Genomic DNA, 23,661 nt, shown 5'->3' with positions numbered 1-23,661 from the left:
TCGGTTGAAATTTTTTTGACCCACCATGGTGGATTGAGTCAAAAAATCCCCCCAACCCGACCCAATCCAACTCATACACACTCCTAATCGGTTGATCCTCAATTCTAATCTCTTTGAACAGGATTACCCTAATGCCCTTGGGCCATATATCACAAACCCATATCACTAAGCTACAAGGTTCTAAGTAGTTATGTTATGCTAATATGTCTGTTTGTCATTGTGTCATTCAAAATTCTTCTATATTGATGCCCAATAAAAAAAATTTAAAAAAAAACAAAAGAGAAAAAGAAAAAGAAAACCCTCTATATGATTTATAATTAAAAAAAAGTATGTCTTTAGGTTTAAATTGACATATCAAAACACTTTGGAATCATAATGTGACAAGAGAACACATACCGATTAATTTAAAGGAAAGCTTTTTGCTATAATTAATTCCCATAAGATTAATCATGAGAGTGTGACTCTAATTAACTATTGATTCCACTGCGAAAAAAAGGAAGAAAAAGAAATGAAAAGAGCACAATATATATGAATATAATAAACTCATACGACTGAAATCACAATGAACACTTTACTTGCTTATAAATACTAAAATGTTTTGATAATAATATTAGATACCGTAGCCTTTTTCTCTATACATTAAACTTTCTCCATATTTTCTTCTACTTTATGCAATTATATATTTTTTACTTTCTGAAAGAAATTATTTAAATCCATGCAGCTCGTTCCATGGTGTGTAAGTTACCAGTTGGTCAAGGTATGGGGTTTCTTAGGTTGAAAGGATGCTAACTGGATTGTCTTTTAAGCTTTTGCATTTTTTATTTTTTTGGGAGGGGAAGAAAAAATTTTAATATAAATACCATAATCATGGTCATGGCTCGAAAAACTTCTAATTTACCTTCTTCTCAAAAAAAGAAAAAAGAAAAAAAAGATTCCAGTAACTTCTAGAAATTATTTACTTTCGCCTAAGAAGAGGAGTGAGCTAGATTTCAGAAAAGAAGAAATCACAGCTTTAATTTATTAAAAAAAATGTTACAGATATGGAAATAAGTATCAGAATTCTGAAATGATAATAGGAAGAAATTTTGTTGTACTGTTACAGCGCATATGACCATATATGGTTACCAACCTATGTGGTTCCATTTATATTTTAGTTTACAAATTATAAATATCTAACCATATTAAATGCTTGAAACCTAACCGAAACCCATCTATCAAAAAAGGAAAAATAAAAAACCTAACCACTCATTGACAGCATAAATAAATAAAAAAAGAAGAAGGAATTCCTGCCCTTCTTAACCCAAATCAACCTGATCCCCTGCAATTTAATGGTAGTTCTACTTCTAATCTCATCCTATTCTCCCATTTTAATCCAATGACAGTCTTGAAAGTTTCGCTCTACTCATATTTTCAGATCATCACTCGATTACTAGTTTCATTTCCATAATAGAACTTGAAGCTCATAATTGTTCAAAGTAAACCTAACAAGATTGGATTTCGAGTGTTAACGGTTAACCTAACCTAAGCATGATTGATTTCCCCTACTTGGCTTGGAATTTTTGACTTGAAGCAAAAACAGACGAACTTGTATCCGACTCGCTTGCCTTTTAGGTCGGGTCGGATCAACTTATACCCAACCTTTTTTTTTTTCTTTTCACATATTAGATTTAGATGGAACAGTACAATATATTAATTTATATTAAATATTTACTTATTTTTCCTTATCTAATATATTGTGTTTTATTTTTATTACTTTTTTATAAAAAAATATATATCTTTCTAGGTAATATAATTTTACTATAATTTTAAATGCAAAAAGAATAGATATACTTGAGAAGATTGATAACTTGACATGGTCCACAACATTAATTTTTTCTTTTTTCTTTCTTTTATGGTGACGTACCATTAGTGAATTTTGGTTATTTAAATAAATATTATTTTTGAGTATTTTCTTATTTGTATTAAAAGAAATACAAAGACAATATTATTATTATTATTATTATATGAACAAATATGGGTCAAGCTGATCACTCCCAACCCTTTTAGAACGACCAAGTTTTGACCTTAACTCAAACGAAATCCAACTTGACCTAATTCGATTCGTTTGACAAGTCTAGTTCCAAGGTAATATCTGTAAGAAAATGTTTGAAAATTTTAATAAATTAAATATATTGTTCTTACATTTTCTAGTGATCGTAAATGAATCCATTTAAAATTTAATGTGTTGTACAAATCGAATTATTATTTTTATTCATAAATAATAAGTTTACCATTTTTATATATTATTTTATAAATTATCTCCAATTTTATACTTATACTAATCATTTATTTTATATTTCTTCTTCATAATAAAAAGCACAACAAGCCACATAAGAATATTTATATATAATAGATTGTAATAAATGATAATAAAAAAATGTCATACTAATTTCTAAGAAAACTTTAGGGTCATTGCCCATTAGGCGGACTCCTCCCCACATAGGTGAAAATAAGCCTTATAATTTTTCCTAAATTGTATTTCCTAAACACCTACGCAAAGAAAAAGAGTTTTTCTTTTTGATTTTTTGGAAAGAAAAAAGAGTTCCTTCGTCGTTAAATAAAGTTGCATAAAACTTACGAATTACTAGTATATAAATGAAAATGCTTTTAATCTTGTCTTCCAAGAAGCATCAATGCCATACCTGTCCATTAGCCCAAAAAAAAAGAAAAAGAAAAAAAAATATCACTATTACTTAATGCTAAAAGGAAAAGGGAAAAAAATAGAAAAAAAAGAGAGATTATAAAATTAAAATATTACTAATTCTCATGACAGGTGTTATTGCCAACCCACCATGCACCAACTACTTGGCCCATACTTGATTTTTTCCTCTCTCACTTAACTTCTACTTTTTTAATTTTAATTTTAATTCTTAAAATTTTAAAATTTTTTAAATGCTCTCTCAACTCTTAAAGGTTCTTCATTCCTTCTTTTTAAGTGAATTCTTCACGCTCAAAGCAGCCCCTTCCTCTCCCTCTCTCTCTCTCTCTCTCTCTCTCCTCATCACTGAAAAACCCAACTGTCTCTTTACCTCTTCCTCCAATGGCAGCCCCAGAAGCTAAAGAAGTACCACCTAAAGAAGTAATGGTAGAAGAAAATTCAGAACCTCTCAATTGCAAGGTATATATACAAAACATGGTTTCATTAAACACCCACTTCTTCTTTCTAAACAACTTTTCAACTCTCACACATGCTTCTAAGTTCTAACCCCTTCGTATCTCTTATTTTTATTTCCAGAAATGGGTCTTGAAAGTCTCCATTCACTGTGAAGGATGCAAAAGAAAAGTAAAAAAGGTTCTACATAGCGTTGAAGGTAACCCCCAAACCCTAACGTTACATCAGTTCTTTTTTTTCCCTGTTTGAAACTCAGACTTCAGACTTTACTTTTCTCATAGGGCTCTTTTTCATTAGTTTTGCCTTAGTTTCATCATATCCTTTAGGTTATTACTCTCTCTCCCTCTCTCTTGTAAGGTTTAGGCGCTTAGCAGCTGTTCTTAGCTGTTTTCTTTTTGCTTGTGTTTTTTCCTATTTATTTATTTTTCCCTTTTTCTTCTTAGTTTCACCTTATCACTGAGTTTCCTTTGCTTTTCTCTTTCATTTCCATATTTGGTTTGTTTCAGCTCAAATCTTCAGGCTTTCCCATTTCTCATTCCCTCTAATATATATCATTCTTGCCCTTAACAAATTTGCCAACTTCTTGTTTGATTCTCAGGTGTTTATGAGACAGATATTGATTTGAAGCAACAAAAAGCCATAGTAACAGTGAAAGGGAATGTAAACCCTGAGACTTTGATTAGAAAATTGATAAAGACAGGGAGACCTGCAGAGCTTTGGCCTGAAAAAGAGAAAAAGCAAAGCAAATCAAAGAATAAGAAAGAGAAACAAAGTGATCAAGAGAGCGCTGAAGAAAGCAACCATGGTGAAGACAAGGAAAAAGAAGCAGTGAAAGTTGAAGGTCATCATGTCCAAGACCCTTCTAAACATAGTGAAGGTGGTTGTCCAAGTAAAAATGGTGAGGTCACCAGTAAAGCCAGCGGACAAGTTAAAGAGCAAAAGCCTGAGGTGAAGCAAACTGTGACCTCTCCAGCCGGTAGCCAGCCACCGGTGGCTGAGAAGATTAGTGTTGGTTGTGAAAATGAGAATGGGGTTGAGAAAAGTGGCGGCGGTGGTGGCGGCGGCGGCAGTGGCAGTGGAGGTAAAAAGAAGAAAAAGAAGGGGCACAAAGTGAGTGTCAAAATTGAAGAGGGTGTAGAACATCCTGGCGATGCTCCCCCAAGCACTGGATCACCAATTCATGCTCAAGCACATGCTCAAGCACCTCATGGTCATGGTCAAAACCCATATCCAGCCAATCACAGCTCTCCACCTCAGCATGTGTACCGTCAAAGTTCACCACAACATTATTATTCACAGCCACAGCATTATTATTCAGCTCCACCAGTGTATGCCACAAGTTATAGCATGGCACAACCTACTAGTAGCCATGGTACATCATATTATGCCTCACCAACGCCACCCAATTCACACGTGTACATTCATGAGACTGAGTACGAGACTGATCATCCTCCACCGTCCGATTATTATTATGACTCCTATCAACCACATCCATCAGATTCCTTCGAGCTTTTCAGTGATGAAAATCCAAATGGGTGCTCAATTATGTGACATTTTGTGTGGAAATGGAACGAGCTGAACGTTTGTGGGGGATATAGCTAGGCCAGCTTATACTACTTGTATAAGCCAATGGGGATAATTTTTGTAATGTATAATGTAGATACGAAAAAAAGGAAAGTAGCAGTTTGAGTTAGGGGAAGGGAAAATAAATGGGGGTTGGTTGAAGTGGGGTTTTGTGGCTCTATTTTGTACGTACTCTTTTCAAGATTGGTCCAAAAGTTACTACCCTTGTAATGCCTAGTTGTTTGTAGGCCCCCATTTCTCGCTCTTACACATATAAGGTAGATTTGCTTTATTATGTTTTCTGAATAGAACTTTATTGATCAATGAAACTATTAATATTTGCTCCCAAAAAAAAAAAAAAACTACTAATGTACACATAATGTCATTATGCCTGCAGCTCAATACTCACTAGTGTACTCGTGGGGCTAGTTAGCATAACAGGTATGATGATCAATTTTTTTGTTTTTGTAAGTAGGACATTATTATGGCAGCCTCAACTTTTAGTATTTGTAAATAGGATATTATTATGGTAACGCTAAGAACTTTTTACCTTTTTTTTTTTTATTTTTTATTATAGAAGAAATGCGGTTATGACATATGATAGGGAACGGGAACAAGTGCTATGGATAGGTCAATAAAACCATGGTGAGTAAAAAATATTTTTTGACCATTCAAAGTTACAAAATCTGGCTCAATTGGGCACGTTTCTAAAGGCAGGGGATGAAAATTTGGGAAAAACTATATTCTTAACAATTCAGGTCAGTACTAAACATTGTATACAGTGTCATTATGCCATGTAAGCTTTGTGACTTTTGGTCGCAGCCCTATTAAGTTAAGCTTTGATAAAGCTTTTGTGTATTACACTTGGTTGTAAATGCTGCTGGGTTGTTTGTAGGACCCTTGAGATCCATCAAAGCCTCTAGCTCTGATGTGTAAAGGGAATTCTGATTAAGGAAGTAACTTAATTAAATGAGATCAAGATAATTAATGAACTGGAAGGATTTGTTTACAAAGTGAATGTAACTGTAAGGTCCTGGTTTTTTGTGTCTTTAATAAAAACATTTCTTGCTTTCAATTTAATGAGTCTTTTAAAATATTGGCTTTGGTTTTGATGGGATTTCCTTTCTTTATTGTCCTCCATTCTTCTTTTGAAAAGCAGTCTCTTTCTTTCAATAAAACTACCTTTGGAGTGTGTGCTAGACTGTCTGTCCCTTTTTTTTTTTTTTCTGTCACTTCCCTTCTTTAACGTGGAAGGTTGCTAGGCTGCCACCTCGGATCAAAAGCAAAGGTTGCATTTCCTTCTTTAAACAATTTTCACAGGCTACAACTAGGTGATAATGGCTAAAAAAAAAATTGTAAATTTATGTGATTTATAATTTCATCATTTATAAACCATCATATAAATAAATTATGATAAAATTATAAAAATTTGTCGTGATACCAGTCCTTACGTAAATGAGTTGCGGAAAAATTATGAAAAATTATTGCAGGACTAGTTTCATGAATAACTACCAGATTTACTCAAATTAAAACCTCCTCATTTTTTTATCTCAAAAAAAAAAAAAAAAAAACCTCCCTATTTTCTTTCTCGAAGAAACCATGTCCATGCTAGTTATTCATCTTAATTAGGTTCTTTCTGACTTGAAATAGATGTTTAATTTATGAACAATACTTCAATTTTTTTATTAGGATATATGATACGTGATTTCCCAAAGAAAGAAAAATTTTATCTGATTTTTAAAGTTGGGTGACACTTGGCCTAACTTAACTCCACTACGATCCTCAAAAAGAAAAGAAAAGAAAAAAAAATCCACTGTCTAATTATATTACCAAAATGTCCCCCCTACTTACTCTGTAAGGTGCAATATTTTCTCCCTTCAAACTCAGGGACACTTTGGTAAATAAGTATTAAAAACAAGCATTCCATTTTCATGGGTCCTACATATCAGCCCACCTTCTCTTTAGTCTTTATAAGGTATCATTCCCTTTCATGTATCTTTGAAGGGAATTTATGGCATCACCATTTTTTTAACAACTTTGATCACAATTTGATAAAGAAAAATTCAAAAACAACCAATGCGTCCCTTTGATAATCTTTTTCAATCCCTAAAAAGCTTTTTTTGGCTTTTATTCTGTTGGCCACTTGAGTGGAATTTGACATTCCAAGCTTTGATATCATGGAGAACCTTTTTTTTTTTTTTGGTTCTTATTCTTTCTTGAGGTGACCATATATGTAAAAACACAGTTTTTAGAGGGCAAGTGTGAATGGAAAATTAAAGTATGATTAAGAAAACTTGTTCTACCAATGTATTGTTAGGAAGACGGTAGAACGGTAGCTTTTTTATCAACATTGATTTTATTTCATATCAAAAAAAAAAGTGACTGTTATTTTTCCTATTCTCAACAACTTGGACAAAATGAATCAACAATGACTGTTTAGGTTGTCTTGAAGCTGTGGATTCCAGTTAGCTCAATTGGTAAGGTCTCTGATAGTTAAATAATAGATCTGAGATTCAATCTCTGCCTACATTAAAAACTAATTAATGTTTTGGTTTAATGATAAAAGAGCTATCATTAGGAGATGATATTATAGATTGAAACTCATTCTAAAAAAAAAAAAAAAGTTGTCTTAAAGCTGATTAGTAGGGAGAATTAGGATGGATATATATACACACACACACCACACACCCATGATGAAATACAAATATTTTCTATGCCATTTTTTTTTTTTTTAAATCTTTTCAACATTTTCTATTCTCTCCACTTTTCAATCACCACGACTAAACATAAACTTGGTCTTATTTACCTTATAAAAAACTATCATTATTGCTAATAATTAAAATATGGCCAAATTGTAATATCTTAATTTTAAATTATCTTTGAAAAAATTATTAGCGGAGGAATACAAGATAGCCCTGAAATATGTGATATATATCATAGAAAATTATGAAGATAGGGCAAGATAAATATAATAGATATCATTAGTATATATGAATATTCAATAGGAAAAAAATAAGATAAATTATACAATATTTCGAGAGTATAATAATATCATGCAACCTCCTCTCAATCAAATAGTAGAATTTATCATAAATTTAATTCATGTGATCCACTATTACGTGAGACGAGAGAATAAGACATTATTATACCTTCAAAGTTTTACCAAAGTGAGATAAATAAAAAATAAATAAATAAATATATATATATATATATATATATATATTAGATACTCCTTTAGGATAGGGACGTGATACCCGCTTCTCTCACATGAGTAATAAATCTACTATGAATTTCATTAATAAGATCTACTATTACGTTAAAAAAGGAATATCACGTTATTGCACACCCAAAACAATAAATGATTACTTATTATATTGGAGTTAAAATAATCAATTTTTCAAAAAATTTATGGAAAACATAACAAAATATCAAACAAAAAAAATAATCCAAATACAATAAAAATTATCGGTCAATATCTCAAATATCCATGATATCCTAATTGTTTGCTAGCCATTTGTTAAAGACAATTTTTTCATTAATATTTTGACTATTTTTAAATGGTAACTCACGTAAAGTAACTATAGGGTTAAGAGCCCAAATCATATATTAGGACTTGGGCCTTGGCCGAAAGCGTGAGTAGTCCAAGGAGAAACGAATAGTAATAAATGGTTCAGACTCAGGACTTAATGAGCAAGATACAAATGGGAAGGTGTTCCGAGGAGGAATATCTCCTCAGGTATGATAAATACAGCTCAAATATGCATTCCAATAATCAGGGTGACATTCCAAAAAGCTCTAGTGATAGGGATGTGCATCATGAACATACGGGAAGAAAGGGAACTCAAAAATATCTAAGGGAAAGTTGCTACCACCACATTGAATGTACTGCAGCTACTTCTCTGGCTGCATTTATGTGGAGAAGACCCCTAAACAGTGTTGTCTTGGCTACCATAATTCACAAAAAGCCAAAGAGGGTGTCTGATGGGATATATACTCAAGTAAGAGCTCAAATGACCAACAAGTGTAGGATCAAGATAGTTTAGAGGGAGCTGTAGGATCAAGATAGTTTAGAGGGAGCTATATAATGTAAGAGATCTTCTATAAGGAGGGGGATCGGAAAAAAAGAAAGAGGACACTATAGCCATCAAAATTATACTTGTAATCGGTTTAATTGATTTATATGAAAACTTACCTCCTCGGACAGTGAATTCATTCAACTTCATGTTCCTTGTTCTTGCTTGATCATCCTCTAAATCCATACTAGCCATTGTCAAATTAATCAGGGCCTAGTTCTTTGATCCACTCTCTACAAATTTATTATATTAGGCTCACTAGGCCAATATCCCTTACATTTTGGGCTTGGGTTGCAAAACGTGTCCCTACAATTAGCACCGTCTGTGGGAAGAACTTGTGTAATAGTGAGTGCGACGGTTAACCATGGTAAGATCAGGTCTCCATCAACAAGAATCCATGGGTTCCCAACGAAAAAATGATTTCCTTAACCTCAAACACGAGTGGGATCGGGAAGGTAGTGTACACATACTAGTAAAAGTTACTCTCGAGTCGGGAGTCACGTCTCTCGGGAGCAGAACAACAGAGCCATGCAAAGATAAATTGACCATCTAAAGAAGGAATTACGCCATGCTCGACGAAGACGAACACCTTCCTAGTCTGATTCCTCCTCTGATAGTGAGAAGGATGGTAGTTATCAACGCAGATCAAGGACTCCTTCTAGTGAGTCTTTTTCATATAAAGAGGAATACCACCGTGAACGCAGATACAAGAGCCCAACTCACAGAGGACTGGGAAATGATGCTATGAGCAAGGCGTTGAACCAGATTTCCAAGTCGCCCTTCACGCGCAGGATTGAAGGGGCAACTCTTCCTCGGTGTTTCCATCATCCAACGTTCATCATCTACAAGGGACGAATGGACTTGGTGGAGCATGTGAGTCATTTCAGTCAGAGAATGACTGTCCATTCTAAAGACAAAACCCTGATGTGCAAGGTGTTCCCATCCAGTCTGGAACCTGTGGCAATGAGATGGTTCGACGGCCTAAGGGCAAATTCCATAGGTTCCTCTAAGGAGCTCACTCGGACATTTGGCTCTCATTTTATTACGTGTACTAGGGTCCTTCGGCCCATAGATTCCCTACTGTCCTTATCCATGCAAGAAGGGGAGACTCTGAAGACATACTCGGACAGATATTGGAAAATGTTCAACGAGATTGATGGTGATTTTGATGACGTGGTCATCAACACCTTCAAGGCCGGCCTTCTAACCGAGCACGGTTTAAGGAAGTCTTTGACTGGCAAGCTAGTCACCAGTGTGCGCCAACTCATGGACCGGATTGATAAGTACAAGAGGGTTGAGGAAGACCAGCAGTTAGGGGAAGGAAAAGCTAAGGTTATCCCTTAAGAGAGGAGGGATTTCAGGTCAGACCAGTACAACAATAACAACTGACCTTGGAGAGACTTTGCTGGGCAGTCAGAGTCTACTAATACTCAGGTGGTTAATGCGATATTCCAAGAATCGGTGCATCAGGTTCTTGAGAAGATTAAAAATGAGTCGTTCTTCAAATGGCCAAACAAGATGGCTGGAAACCCCATGAGGCGCAACCAAAGCCTCTATTGCCAATACCATTAAGACCAAGGACACATTACAGAAGAATGTAGAAATTTATGGGATCATTTTGACCAGCTGGTCCAAGAAGGAAAGTTAAAGCAGCTTTTGCATCATTCCAGTGGCCAGGGGAGCCAGATAGGTTGAAAACCACGGAGAGATGCTTCTTCAAGACCTCCTCTGGGAACGATCAATGTCATCTTTGTTGCTTTAGGGAGGATTGGTTCTTGTCCCTCCAGAGTGATGTCTTTGGCTCGGTTGTTCGCCGAGGATGATAATCTTGAGACGAAGATGGCTAGAATGGATATTCAACCGGCATTAAGTTTTTCGAACTAGGATAAGATTGGAACCATACAGCCCTATGATGATGCTTTGGTGGTCACGTTCAGGATTGGTGGGTATGACATGAAGAGGGTGATGGTGGACTAAGGCAGTGGTGTCGAAATTATGTACCCTAACTTATACAAGGGGTTGAATTTAAGACCTGAGGACTTGACGGCCTACAATTCTCCTTTGGTGAGTTCTGATAGGAAGGTAGTCATTCCAAGGGGTCAGATAAGACTACTAGTGCAAGCTGGTTCAGAAGTGGTGGAGGTAAACTACATCGTAGTGGATGCCTATTCCCCTTATACGGCCATTGTAGCTAGACCTTGGTTTCATGCCCCGGAGGCTGTCTTTTCAACTCTGCACCAAAAGGTGAAATATCCGTCAAATGGTCGCATTGAAGAAATCGTGGGGAGTCAATCCATAGTTAGGCAATGCCTAGTGGCTACCATCTTACATGAACCTAAAGCTAAGTCCTCGGCATTTGCTGGAGGGGGCTTGTAGCAATCAAAGGCTTCGACATTGCCTATAAATGGGCCAGCCGAGGAGGCAAAATGTGAAGATTTAGAAATGGTTATGGTCAGTGATGACCTGGAGAAGTTCTTTCTGATCAGAGCTCAACTACCTTATTAAGAGAAGGAAGAGCTAATAGAATTTCTTAGGAAAAATATTGACATGTTTGCATGGAATGCTTACGAAGCACCGGGGGTGGACCCAAGCTTCATTTGCCATCATTTAAATGTTAACCCATCCATCACTCCCAAAAAGCAATCACCTCGACGCACATCCAAGGAACATGCAGATGCTATCAGAGATAAGGTGATGAAGCTCAAGTAGGCAAGGGCTATCAAGGAAGTTTTCTACCTTGGATGGTTAGCCAATACTGTGGTGATGAAAAAGAAGAACGGGAAGTGGTGAGTGTGTGTGGACTTCACATATCTGAATAAGGCTTGCCCAAAAGATCCTTCCCTATATCTCGAATAGACCAGTTGGTGGATACAACGATGAGACATCCTCGGATGAGCTTCTTAGACGCCTTTCAAACATATCATCAGATACCACTAGCCTTGGACGATCAGGAAAATATTGTTTTTGTCATTCCCATTAGAAATTACCACTACAAAGTGATGCCCTTTAGTTTGAAAAACACAAGGTCTACTTATCAAAGGATAATGATGAGAATGTTTGAATCACAGTTGGGCAAGAGTATTGAAGTCTATATAGATGACATGGTGGTGAAAAGTAAGATGGTGTCTGAGCCTGTGGGAGATCTTAGAAACATTTTTAAAATTCTGAGGAAACACAAGTTGTGCCTAAACGCTTCCAAATGCTTATTTGGTGTGAGATCAAGCAAGTTCTTAGGCTATATAGTAACTCATAGGAGAATCGAGGTCAATCTCGATCAGATCAAAGCCATTAACAGTTTACAATCACCTCAAAATCCAAAAGAGGTCCAGAAGCTTACCAGAATGACTGTTGTCTTGAATCGGTTTATTTCTCGGTCAGCGGATAGGTGCAGACCTTTCTTCCTCTTGATGAATAAGTGGAAGGGATTCAAGTGGACCAAGGAGTGTGCTTTGGCCTTCTAGCAACTTAAAGAATATCTATCTTAGCCACTTATCATGTTCAGTCCTAAGGTAGATGAGGTCCTATTTGCTTATATCGTTGTGGCTCCTCATGCTGTAAGTTTGGTGTTAATATGAGTTAACAGTGGCATACAACTGCCAGTTTACTATGTGAGCAAGTCACTAAATGAGGCTGAGGTTCGTTATCTACCACTGAAGAAAGCCATCTTGGCGGTGGTGCATGCTACACGAAAGTTTCCCCATTACTTCCAAGCACACACAGTTGTTGTCCTAACCCAGCTTCTGCTCAGGTCTATACTTCAAAGTGCTGATTACACGGGGAGGATTGCTAAATGGGGCACAATTCTAGGGGTTTTTGACATCAAGTACATGTCTCGTATCTTTGTCAAGGGCTAGGTCCTCGCGAATTTGGTGGCCGAGTTCGCTGAACCTCCATTAGAGAAAGTAGTAGTGACACAGAGCATAGATGGAAAATCAGTTAGCACAATCTCCCTGCAAGAACCTTTATTCTGGAAGGTATATATTGATGGTGCAACAAATCAAAAGGGCTCCAGAATGGGGCTAGTTCAGGTTTCTTCTAAACAAATCACCATTGAAAAGTCACTAAGACTGGGTTTCTCGATTACAAATAATGAGGCTAAATATGAAACTTTGCTAAAAGGAATGTCCATGGTTCAAAGAATGGGGGGAAGGGTAGTAAAGATGTTCTCAGACTCAAGATTGGTTGTTGGCCAAGTAAAGGATGAGCTAGAAGCAAGAGATGAGAGAATGCAAGGGTACTTAAGTCAAGTTAGGCATTTGCAATTAAGATTTGAATCATTCAGCCTACTACACGTCCCTAAAAGTGGAAACACACATGCTGATTCCCTAGCCACGATTGCAACCTTCTCGGCGCAGAGCTTACCTCGGGTTATTCTTATAGAAGACTTGTGCAAACCCACAGAGGTAAAGGGAAAAGTGGTCCATGTTCACCAAGTCAGAGTAGGGCCTAGTTGGATGGACCCCATAGTACTATTCTTGAAAGAGGACATCCTGTTGGAGGATAAATCAGAAGCTGACAAAGTACAGAGAAAGACGCCTCGTTTCTAGCTATCCGAGGACCAAAAATTGTACAAGCACTCTTTTTCTGGGTCATATATACTCTGCATTCACCCCGAGGTATTAGAGCTACTCCTTGAAGAGTTACATGAAGGGATTTATGGAAGCCATACAGGAGGCACATCTTTGTCTCATAGGGTTATCACTCAGGCCTACTGGTGGCCAAATATGTAGAAAGAAGTACAAGAATATGTGAAGAAGTGTGATCAATGCCAAAGATTTGCACTAAATATACATCGGCCAGAAGGAGTCCTTAACCCCTTATCCAGCCCTTGGCCATTTGCTCAATGGGGCTTAGATATCGTTGGCCCTTTCCCTAAGGCAATAAGGAACAAGTGGTATTTACTGGTTGGCACGGACTACTTTACTAAGTGGGTTGAAGTTGAGCCCTTGACGAATATCAGAGATGTAGATGCCAAGAAGTTTGTCTGGAAAAACATTGTCACTCGGTTTGGGATCCCTCATACCCTCATCTTGGACAATGGCCTTCAGTTTGATAGCAAATCTTTCAGGAGATACTGTTGTGATTTGAGAATTACGAATAGATATTTTACACCAGCTTATCCCCAAGGGAATGGACAAGCTGAGACTATTAACAAGGTCATAGTTAATGGACTCAAGAAGAGGTTGGATGATGCGAATGAAAAATGGGTAAAAGAGTTGTCACACGTCCTCTGGATATATCGAACCCCGCCTCGTAGGTCAACCAAAGAGACCCCATTTTCAATGACTTATGGAGCCGAGGCTGTTATTCCTTTAAAAATTGGCTTCCCAACGCTAGGGACCAGCTCATTCAATCCGAGCAATAATAATGAATTGCTAGAAAAGAGCTTAGACTTTATTGAAGAAAGAAGAGAAAGCGCAATATTTCAATTGACATACTACCAACACAAACTCAAACAAGGTTATGATGTCAATGTAAAGCTTAGGCCATTAGTGCCTGGTGACTTGGTATTGAGAAAAGTTCTAAGTACTACAAAAAACCCAATTGGGAAGGACCATATCGCATCACCTCGGTGGCTGGTATAGGAGCATATTTTCTAGAAGACTTAGATGAGCATGTAATACTGCGCCCTTGAAATGTAAACAACCTGAAAATGTATTATTATTAATGAAAGTTTCATTTGTCAATATGTTCATTTGTTGTATAAAGGCATTGTACTTCCCATTATTTGTTCTTTATATGTGTTAAACAGAACCTAAGTTATGTCAGGCTCCTCGGACCACATACTTTGGTAAAATTAACACTCAATGACATCTATTCATTCTTTCCAAGTATTAAACAAGACCTTATTCATGCCTGGCTCCTCAGACCACACCAAATTAATACTTGTTGGCATCTTTTATAAGTGATTAAACATAACCTTAGTCATACCTAGCTCCTTTAACCAGATGCTTTCGGGAAATTAACACTCTTTGACATCTTTTATAAGTGATTAAATAGAACCTTAGTCATGCTTGGCTCCTCGGACCAGATGCTTTGGAGAAATTAACACTCTATGACATCATTATAAGTGATTAAATAGAACCTTAGTCATGTCTAGCTCCTCGGACCAGATGATTTGGGGAAATTAACACTCTATGACATCTTTATAAGTGATTAAACAGAACTTTAGTCACGCCTGACTCCTTGGACCAGATACTTTGGGAAAATTAACACTCTTTGACATTTTTATAAGTGTTTAAACAAAACTCGAGTCATGCTTGGTCCCTTGGATCTTATACTTGGAGAAAATTAACACTGTAACATCCATTTGCTTTTCACTAAGTGTCAAAACATATTAAGGATTATATGCAACTCCTCGGATAAGTTAAAGTCCTTAATTATTTATCTAAGTGTTGAGCAGAGTGAAGAATATCTCTCCCTTTTATTCTTTACAAAGTTTATTGCTTATCTTTATTAGAATCAGCCTTCATTGTAGAAGGAGCAATTCACAGTACAAATATGGGGTAAATCTTTTTATTGATGATACTTAGTCAAATTACTTACACTGGTAACAGGGTATTATTGTTAGTTTTTATTAAAGTTAAGAGTAGCAACAGTTCAAATTTATTTGCAATAACAGTAAGCTTGAAAGCATATAAAGTAAAGACACAAGAAGTAGAAAGAAAAGTCCATTCATTAATAAAAAGGAGGATAAATTCCAAGTGGTGGCAAAAGCCACAAGAAAAGAAAATGACAAAAAAATAATAATAATAAAGAAAAATCCTACAACTATTTCTTTGTTGGTTGAGGGTCTTGTTTAGAATCAGCTACTTTAAGCATAGCGTCCCCAGCCTTGGGCTTAGACTCAGCTTCTTTAGCCTGGGAGACCACATCCTTAATTGTAAGGGCATCCTCGGATTGAGTATCTTTAGCTGAGGGTTGGGCCTCCTTACCCTTACATGCCCCTGTGGAGGCTTTAGCATCAAGAGTAGGATCTTAGACACTGGAGACTTGCTCAGGAGGAGGGAGAGGTAGAGCAGTGGAAGGGAGGTCCGTTAGAGCTTCTCAAATATTTTCAGGAAAGAATATGCTCTCAGCCTTCCTTAGCTCAGAGTTAGTAGGGACCCCTGCGCTGTTAAGCGCCTCTATCTAGGTCTCAGTGCAGTAATCCCTGCACACTCTGGCCATCTCCTCAGCTAATCTGTTCTCTGTATCCTCCACCCTACGTTCTTAGGATGCTCTCTCCGTAGCTTCAATAGCTTCTTTGGCCACCCGAGTTGCCTCTTTAGCTGCATCATTGACATTCTACAGCTCAGCGTTGAAATTCATAACTTGCTATTTCTGGGTGGCCAACTCAAGTTCTATCATGTAGAGTAGCTTATGCTGGTCCTCGGCTTGGGCCTCAATGTTTTTTAGACTAGCCAGGGCACTCGAATGTTCCCTCTCAGTGACTGTCAGCTTATTGCCCGGCTGTTTGTGCTCTTCTTTCAAGACTCCAAGAGCCTTCTCAACCTCAAAACGGGAGTGGGCCTCAGCCTTAACCTCATCACGGGCAATCATGACTCACTCCTCAGCTACATAAATTTGTTGGGTAACCTGCATAAAAGTGGCAAAGGGGTTATAAAAAATATGTACATATATGAATAAATGTGCATCTTAGTATTTAACAAAAAAATATGTTGATTGACTTACCATTGTAAGGTCCCTCTTTAATGACATGAAAATGTCCAGTTGTTTGGTACGCCTAAGGCCCTCCATATCTCTCAGGAGGAGAAGAGGCTGCTCCAGGGCCTTGGCGAGGTGGGTAGCGTGTGCCCTTTGAGACTCCTAGATCGTGGCATCCCAAGGAATGGGAGCACCCTCCAACTCTAGCCGAGGGGCCCAAGTGCACGGCCCTCGGCGCACTTCAGCACCACTGGACTCCTCACAGCACTCCACGAAGGGAGCCCTTTTATCTTTAGCGTTTTTGGGCTGTTTTGCCCCTTTCAGAGGGATCACCTCCCCTTCCTCCACTTCTTGTACTTTTCTTTTCCTTTTTAAGTCGAGATTAGGGAGCAGTCCCACTGCGGTCACAGGGAGAGGAGAAGGGGGAGAGAGGAGGAGGAACTTGGGTCTTGGGGATTTCTTTCGAGGATGACCCCTTATTCCTGTTGGCTAGTAGACCCTTTAAGCTGGTCCTTTACTTCAGGTCCATACCTTCTTCTTTGTCTTCTAAGCTAGTGTCAATTCAAGCAATTATTAACCTCAGAGAATGGGTAGCAGAAAATCTATCAAAATCGGCCTCAGAGTCCGAGAGCTCTACCGGCTTTTCTAGCACTTCACCTTCCTCCTGAAGGTGGAATTGGTTGATCTCGGCCTCAAGAGATAAATGTGTAGAAGCTATCTCCTCTCTCGGAGCGGCTACTTCCTGAAGGACGCGTCAAATGGGCAGCTCAACAGGTGGAAGGTCTCTCTGAGCCAAAAACCCCGGCTTAGAGATGTCTATGCATGCTAGTCTAGGGTCACTAGCCCTTATTGCCTGGCCTACGTCTTGAAATATGCGAGATAGAGGCTCGTAATCCAAAATTAAGTGAGCAGTCCGTAGCTGTCCGTTTTCACTTATGAATATCTCAGATCTTAGCAATTTGTTGAGACTTGGTACGTTGACCAAACTGAGTCTTGGAGGGACGTGGTTTTTATCTGCAAAAACATCCGAGGAGGACATTGTGATTAGATCAACAAAAACTATTATCCGAGAAGGCAAAATGTTAAGGCAGAGTTAAAAAAAAAATTAAAAAAAAAAAAAAAAAACTAAGAAGGCTAAAATTTTCTCACCCGAAATGGGCAGTGAAGACCGTCGTGCCACTCCCCGGAGGCGACCAGATAGTCATCCTTCAAGCCCTTGTTGGACTTAGGAAGGCATGATATCAATCTAACAACATCGGATTGGGACTTGAGGTAATATCCCGCGCTGGCAAGGGAATGACACTAATACATGTGAACGACATCATGCCATGTGAGCCCTAAGTTTATCTGATCTTTCAAAGCATCCCTAGGATTCTAAACAGGTTGGAAGCACATTGATGGGGACACAACCTGTAATTGAGCAGGTAATATCTGGTTATCCTACCCATAGGAAGTGTCATTCCTCCCTCTATAAACGCAATCATTAGAATGATAACTTCACCATTTTCTTTATTTGTTAGTACTTGGTCCGGGGCACAGTATTATAGGCCTACTCCCTGTGGGATATGGTGTTTGGCCCTAACACCCTCCATACCAGCCGGAGAGTCTACGAAGTGCTTGAATCGACCCATCTAAACAAACGTAAATGACACGAAGGAAGTTTTCTAAAAAAGAAAGAAGGCTGAGGAGGTTGGCCAAGGAGAAAAAGAAAGTTTAAAGAGATAGATACTTATGAAAATGAGTGTATTAAATCCTGAACCTTTAGAAAAATCTTTTGGAAATTTTTTAAGGAAAAGAGTTAGGGAAACTTAGGAGTGTAGAGAGTTTAGTGAGTTGGAGTGCTTGAGATCTTTGGAGAACTTGAAAATTCATAAAGTAAGGGGCAATCCCTCAAGGGTTTATATAGAGGGTGAAAATGAGTGGGAGTTATCCCGCTCAAAATTCCAAGAAAAAGATCAACCGTTGGATCTGCGCCTCACCGTTAGATCTGGGGAACAAAGCACTGCTTGGAGCAATTAATGGCACCTCGCGGGCTTCGAAGCGTCAGTGGCAATTATGGGTCGTGTAAAACAACACTCCCACACGTGTAAATCAAAGGATCAAGTAGAATTAACTTTTAAAAATTCAAAACCCCAGTTTTCTCCTTGGATGAGAGGAAAAAACCGGAGTTTTGAAGGGCTATTGTAGGGTTAAGAGCCCAAATCATATATTAGGCCTTCGGCTTTGGCCGAGAGCGTGAGTAGTCCGAGGAGGAACGAATGGTAATGAATGGTTCAGACTCAGGACTTAATGAGCAAGATACAAATAGGAAGGTGGTTTGAGGAGGAATATCTCCTCGGGTATGATAAATACAGCTCAAATATGCATTCCAACAATCAAGGTGACTTTCCAAGAAACTCTAGTGATAGGGATATGTATCATGAACATACAGGAAGGAAGGGAACTCAAAAATATCTAAGGGAAAGCTGCTACCACTGTATTGAATGTACTACAGCTACTTTTCTGGCCGCATTTATGTGGAGAAGACCCTTGAACAGTGCTGCATTGGCTACTACAACTCACAGAAAGCCAAAGAGGGTGTCTGATGGGACAGGTACTCAAGTAAGGGCTCAAATGACCAACAAGTGTAGGATCAAGATGATCCAAAGGGAGTTATATAATGTAAGAAACCTTCCATAAGGAGGTGATCAGAAAAAAAAGAAAGAGGACACTATAGCCATCAAAATTATACTTGCAATCGGTTTAATTGATTTATATGAAAACTTACCTCCTCGGACAGTGAATTCATTCAGCTTTATGTTCCTTATTCTTGCTTGATTATCCTCTAAATCCATACTAGCCGTTGTCAAATTCATTAGGGTCTAATTCTTTGATCCACTCTCTGCAAATTTATTGTATTGGGCTCATTAGGCGAATATCCCTTACACTTTGGGCTTGGGCTACAAAACGTGTCCCTACAGTAACAATATTTTTGTATAAGTTGGTAATTGCCACCACTATTATTATATAGTATTTACAATAAAGCTATATTGTTTTGTATAATTATATTTATTAATATTTAAAACCTTGTAATTGCTAGCAAAGTTTCACCTAACGGGAACAAAGGTTTTTTTCAAATTAGATTTGAAAAAAAATTCTTTAAACTTTTTTTATATTTATTTTTGTATATTAATTTTGAAAATCTAACCATTGAATTTCATGTTTCTTATATTCTTAATATTTATATCAAATTTCGTTAAAATCGGATATTATTTGCTATTCGATCAATAAGCTTATTTTTTATATACAATTTTAGATCGTAAAAACTTAAAATTTTAACATTTTTTTATAACATAGCAATTAATTTTTGAAATTATGTAAGCATAAAGAATATAAAAAAACATACAATTTAATAATTAAATTTTCAAAATTTACACCTAAAATAAAAATATATAAGAAGTTTGAGAATTTTCATTTCAGATCATAGCAAAAAGCATAACATAAGATAATCCTAAACTTCAGACTCACGAGATGATGAACCACCAACTCCTCTGGTGATAAAGTAAAAAGGTGCTAAAAAGAGGCTTAAAGTGGAGGCGTACGTACCAAATCATAATTGAGGTACAGACAGCATAAAAATGTGTTAAAGAGACTTTAGTCTATTGCTATGGATGAAAGTAATTCACGAGAGAATCTTTATTCAAGAAGCAGATAAATTGCATGTTAGTCTTCAATCAATCAAGTGCAATTTCTGTCACAATTTGCCCATACCTGTTGATCATTTTCTGAGCAACTATTCCTTTATCAGGAACCCGATTCCTTCAATCCAGTCCATCTTCCTTGTCAAGCTTTCTCACTCATTTCTGAAAACTTTTCATTGGCTTTCAGAGGTAGAGTGTGGGCAAGTGAAATTGGTGTAAAAAGGACACGGTCCTTATCTGCAAACCTCAGTTGGAACTCTTGAAGGTAAAAGAATTGTGCAGTCTCACGTAAAAGAATTTCCAACGTCTTGTGCATCTAATATTAGTTAGTTCCCCAATTTATATAAATATAAATATATATATATATATATTAATATTATGTCCATGCGATGTAAGACCTAATAAAAAATATTTTGATAATATAATTGTGGGGATCGTTCGGTTGATAGGCCCAGAGGATTCAGAATTAGTTCAGGATTGTTGGGCCAGTGGCCCATCCGAGGCCGTATACTCATCCGAGGACATCATGCTCCTCGACAGTACGCGTCCGAGGACGATCGCGTCCGAGGACAATCAGGACGTGGTCTCGCTGCGATCAGATCTCAGAATTAGGTCATCTCAAAGGGTAGAGTAGCCGACTAAAGATGAAAGAGATAAGGCAAACAAATATCTGAAAACTACAGCTGCCTCCGCATTAATGACCTCTCAACTAACTCTCTGGCCGCATTAATGTGGAGGTGATACTTGAACAGTAGGGAAGCAGCCTTACAGCTGCCCATAGGAAGTTCCAGGAGGTGCCAGATGGGACAGAAAGAAATCTCCCAGACACAACCTACACGTGTTCGGCGAGGATGGAGCACAAAGGGGAGTATATAAACTAAAAGAAGAACATGAAGAGGGGGATCGGAGAAAAGAAAAAGGAAGAAAAAGAATAGAGATAAACTGGAGAGAAGAAAGTAAAAGGAGGGGGAGAGAGTTGCACTAGTGACGAAAGAAAAACGTTCATTATACCAACTAAAAAAACCTTGAACGGGCTTGAGAGAAAATCTTGGAGGTAGATACCACAGTTAACCTAGTTCTTTACACCCACGCTCTACAAATCATATTGTTTGGGCCTTTTTACGTACGAACCCAACACCGCTACGGTTCGTTACGAATCGTGTCCTTACAATTGGCGCCGTCTGTGGAAAGAGCTTGTGTTAGCTTGTACAACCTCTGATACAACGTTTCCGATGGAAGGAGTGGAGCTACTTCATCCCGCAGCGGGACTGCAAAAGGATGATGTCAACTTGCACCAGGCGGAGTCAAGGGGCTCTCAGCATGGTGGTCCTCGAAGGAGTCCCGAACGGAGGTTAGTCCGGGAGGGGAGTATACATACCACTCATACCACGAGGAGCTATACACGCGGGAAGAGTCACGTTTCCCACGCGAAGCATGGTGGGGATCTGCAACGTGAGATTGCGGACTTGAAGAGAGAGCTGCGCCATGCACGACGGGAACGTTCCCCACCTCGCTCCGAACTATCATCCGGGGAGTTGGATGGAACTAGCTACAGGCGGAGGTCGAGAACTCCGCAGAGTGAGACTTTCTCCTACGAAGAGGAGGGTCGCCATAGGCGTAGGCGTAAAAGTACAACTAGTAGGGGCTTCGGAAACGATGCCATGAACAAAGCCTTGAGTCAAATTTCCAGGTCACCCTTTACAAGAAGCATAGATGATGCTACCCATCCTCGGCAGTTCAATCAGCCTACGTTCTCTCTGTATGATGGCCATTCGGATCCGGTGGAACATGTAAGCTATTACAGCCAGAAGATGGCTATTCATTCCAGGGATGATGCTCTGATGTGCAAGATTTTTCCGTCGAGTTTGGGTCCAACGGCGATGAGGTGGTTCAATGGCTTAAGGGCCAATTCTGTTGGATCTTTCAAAGCACTGACTCAGGCTTTTGGTGCTCGTTTTATTACATGCAGCAGGACTCCTTTGCCGCTGGGGTCCTTGTTGACCTTGTCTATGCGAGAGGGCGAGACTCTCAAGAGCTATTCGGATAGGTATTGGGAGATGTTTAACGAAATAGGAGAGAAGAATGACGCTGTGGCTATAACCACTTTCAAATCCGGTCTCCCAGCTGATCACGACTTGAGGAAATCCTTGACGGGTAAACCTGTTACCAGTGTGCGCCAACTGATGGACAGAATAGAGAAGTACAAAAGGATAGAGGAGGATCAACTTCAGGGGAAAGGAAAGGCCAAGATGATCTCTCAGGAGAGGAGGGATTTCAGGTCGGATCGTTATAATAACAACCGACCGAGGAGGGACTTTGTTGGCCAGTCGGCCTCGGCAGACGCCCAGGTCGTTAATGCGGTATTTCGGGAGCCTGTTCAGCAGGTTTTGGAGAAGATAAAGGACGAGCCATTTTTCAAATGGCCTAACAGGATGGCGGGAGAGCCTACAAAACGCAACCCGAGTTTGTATTGCCATTACCATCAGGACCATGGACACACGACAGACAATTGCAGGAATTTATGGGACCATTTGGAGCAGTTGGTCCGGGAAGGAAAATTAAGGCAGCTCTTGCATCACTCCAGCAGAAGGGCAAGCCAAGCAGGTTCCGAGGTGCGTGGGGATGCTTCATCAAGGCTCCCTCAGGGTACAATCAACGTCATCTTTGCGGCCCCGGGGAGGACTGGATCTTGCCCCACCAGAGTGTTGTCGGTGTCCCGATCCCCGGCCGAGGATCGTTCTCCAGCATGGAAGAGAGCCAGGAAGCGTGTCCCCTTGGTTTTGGGTTTTTCAGACGAAGATTTGGTGGGAACCATACAACCCCATGAGGATGCCTTGGTGGTAACGCTGAGGATTAGTGGGTACGATGTCCGAAGAGTGATGGTTGATCAGGGAAGCGCAGCGGATGTGATGTATCCGGATCTATACAAGGGGCTAGGTTTGAAGCAGCAGGACTTGACAACCTATAATTCCCCTCTGGTCAGTTTTGAGGGAAGGTTAGTCATTCCCATGGGGCTAATCAGGCTGCCCGTGTAGTCAGGCACGGAGGTGGTGGAGGTGGATTTTATTGTCGTAGATGTTTATTCTCCATATATGGCTATCTTGGGCAGACCCTGGCTTCACACACTAAAAGCGGTTTCATCCACCCTGCATCAGAAGGTGAAGTACCTGTCCGGAGACCAAGTGCTAGAGATAGTAGGGAACCAAGCGGCTGCTCGGCAATGCCAAGTAGCGGCTATACGGCATCGGCCTGAGGCAGAAACCTCGGCTACAGCCGATAATGAGTCATAGCAATTAAAGACCCCAGCATCAGGTTTAGACGTACCAACCAATGGGGTAGAGTGTGAAGATCTGGAGAAGGTGACTGTTGCTGATGATCCAGAGAAATTCTTTCGGGTTGGGGCTAAGTTGCCTCTGCAAGAGAAAGTGAGTTTGCTGGAGTTCCTCCGAGCTAATGTGGACGTCTTTGCATGGGACCCGTATGAAGCCCCAGGAGTAGACCCAATTTCATTTGTCACCGACTCAATGTAAACCCTGCCGTTCCCCCC

At 39.0% G+C, this 23,661-nt stretch overlaps 2 protein-coding genes across 2 annotated transcripts; both read left to right on the top strand.

The window, feature by feature from the left end:
- The first annotated feature begins 2,980 nt into the window (after positions 1–2,980).
- LOC115981699 (heavy metal-associated isoprenylated plant protein 35-like) lies at positions 2,981–5,052 on the top strand. Its single transcript, XM_031104016.1, has 3 exons — positions 2,981–3,157; positions 3,275–3,350; positions 3,750–5,052. The coding sequence occupies exons 1-3, from the start codon at positions 3,080–3,082 to the stop codon at positions 4,700–4,702; spliced, it is 1,107 nt and encodes a 368-aa protein (XP_030959876.1). The 5' UTR covers positions 2,981–3,079; the 3' UTR covers positions 4,703–5,052.
- A 4,590-nt stretch (positions 5,053–9,642) lies between these two features.
- On the top strand, positions 9,643–10,131 carry LOC115980546. Its single transcript, XM_031102779.1, has one exon. It carries the CDS (start codon positions 9,643–9,645, stop codon positions 10,129–10,131), a length of 489 nt encoding a protein of 162 aa, XP_030958639.1.
- Positions 10,132–23,661: the final 13,530 nt, after the last annotated feature.

This window comes from Quercus lobata, chromosome 3 (genome assembly GCF_001633185.2).
Source record: "Quercus lobata isolate SW786 chromosome 3, ValleyOak3.0 Primary Assembly, whole genome shotgun sequence".
Classification (NCBI taxonomy): Eukaryota; Viridiplantae; Streptophyta; class Magnoliopsida; order Fagales; family Fagaceae; genus Quercus; species Quercus lobata.
The sequence above is the reverse complement of the archived record's forward strand: the minus strand, read 5'-3'. Positions and strand labels throughout refer to the sequence as shown.

Excerpts from the sequence above, each read along its gene's own strand:
- LOC115980546 (XM_031102779.1), top strand. The coding sequence starts at position 9,643 with ATGGACTTGGTGGAGCATGTGAGTCATTTCAGTCAGAGAATGACTGTC.
- LOC115981699 (XM_031104016.1), top strand. The coding sequence starts at position 3,080 with ATGGCAGCCCCAGAAGCTAAAGAAGTACCACCTAAAGAAGTAATGGTA. Across the intron at positions 3,158-3,274 it reads CAGAACCTCTCAATTGCAAG|AAATGGGTCTTGAAAGTCTC; the intron begins GTATATATACAA and ends TTTTATTTCCAG. Across the intron at positions 3,351-3,749 it reads GGTTCTACATAGCGTTGAAG|GTGTTTATGAGACAGATATT; the intron begins GTAACCCCCAAA and ends TTTGATTCTCAG.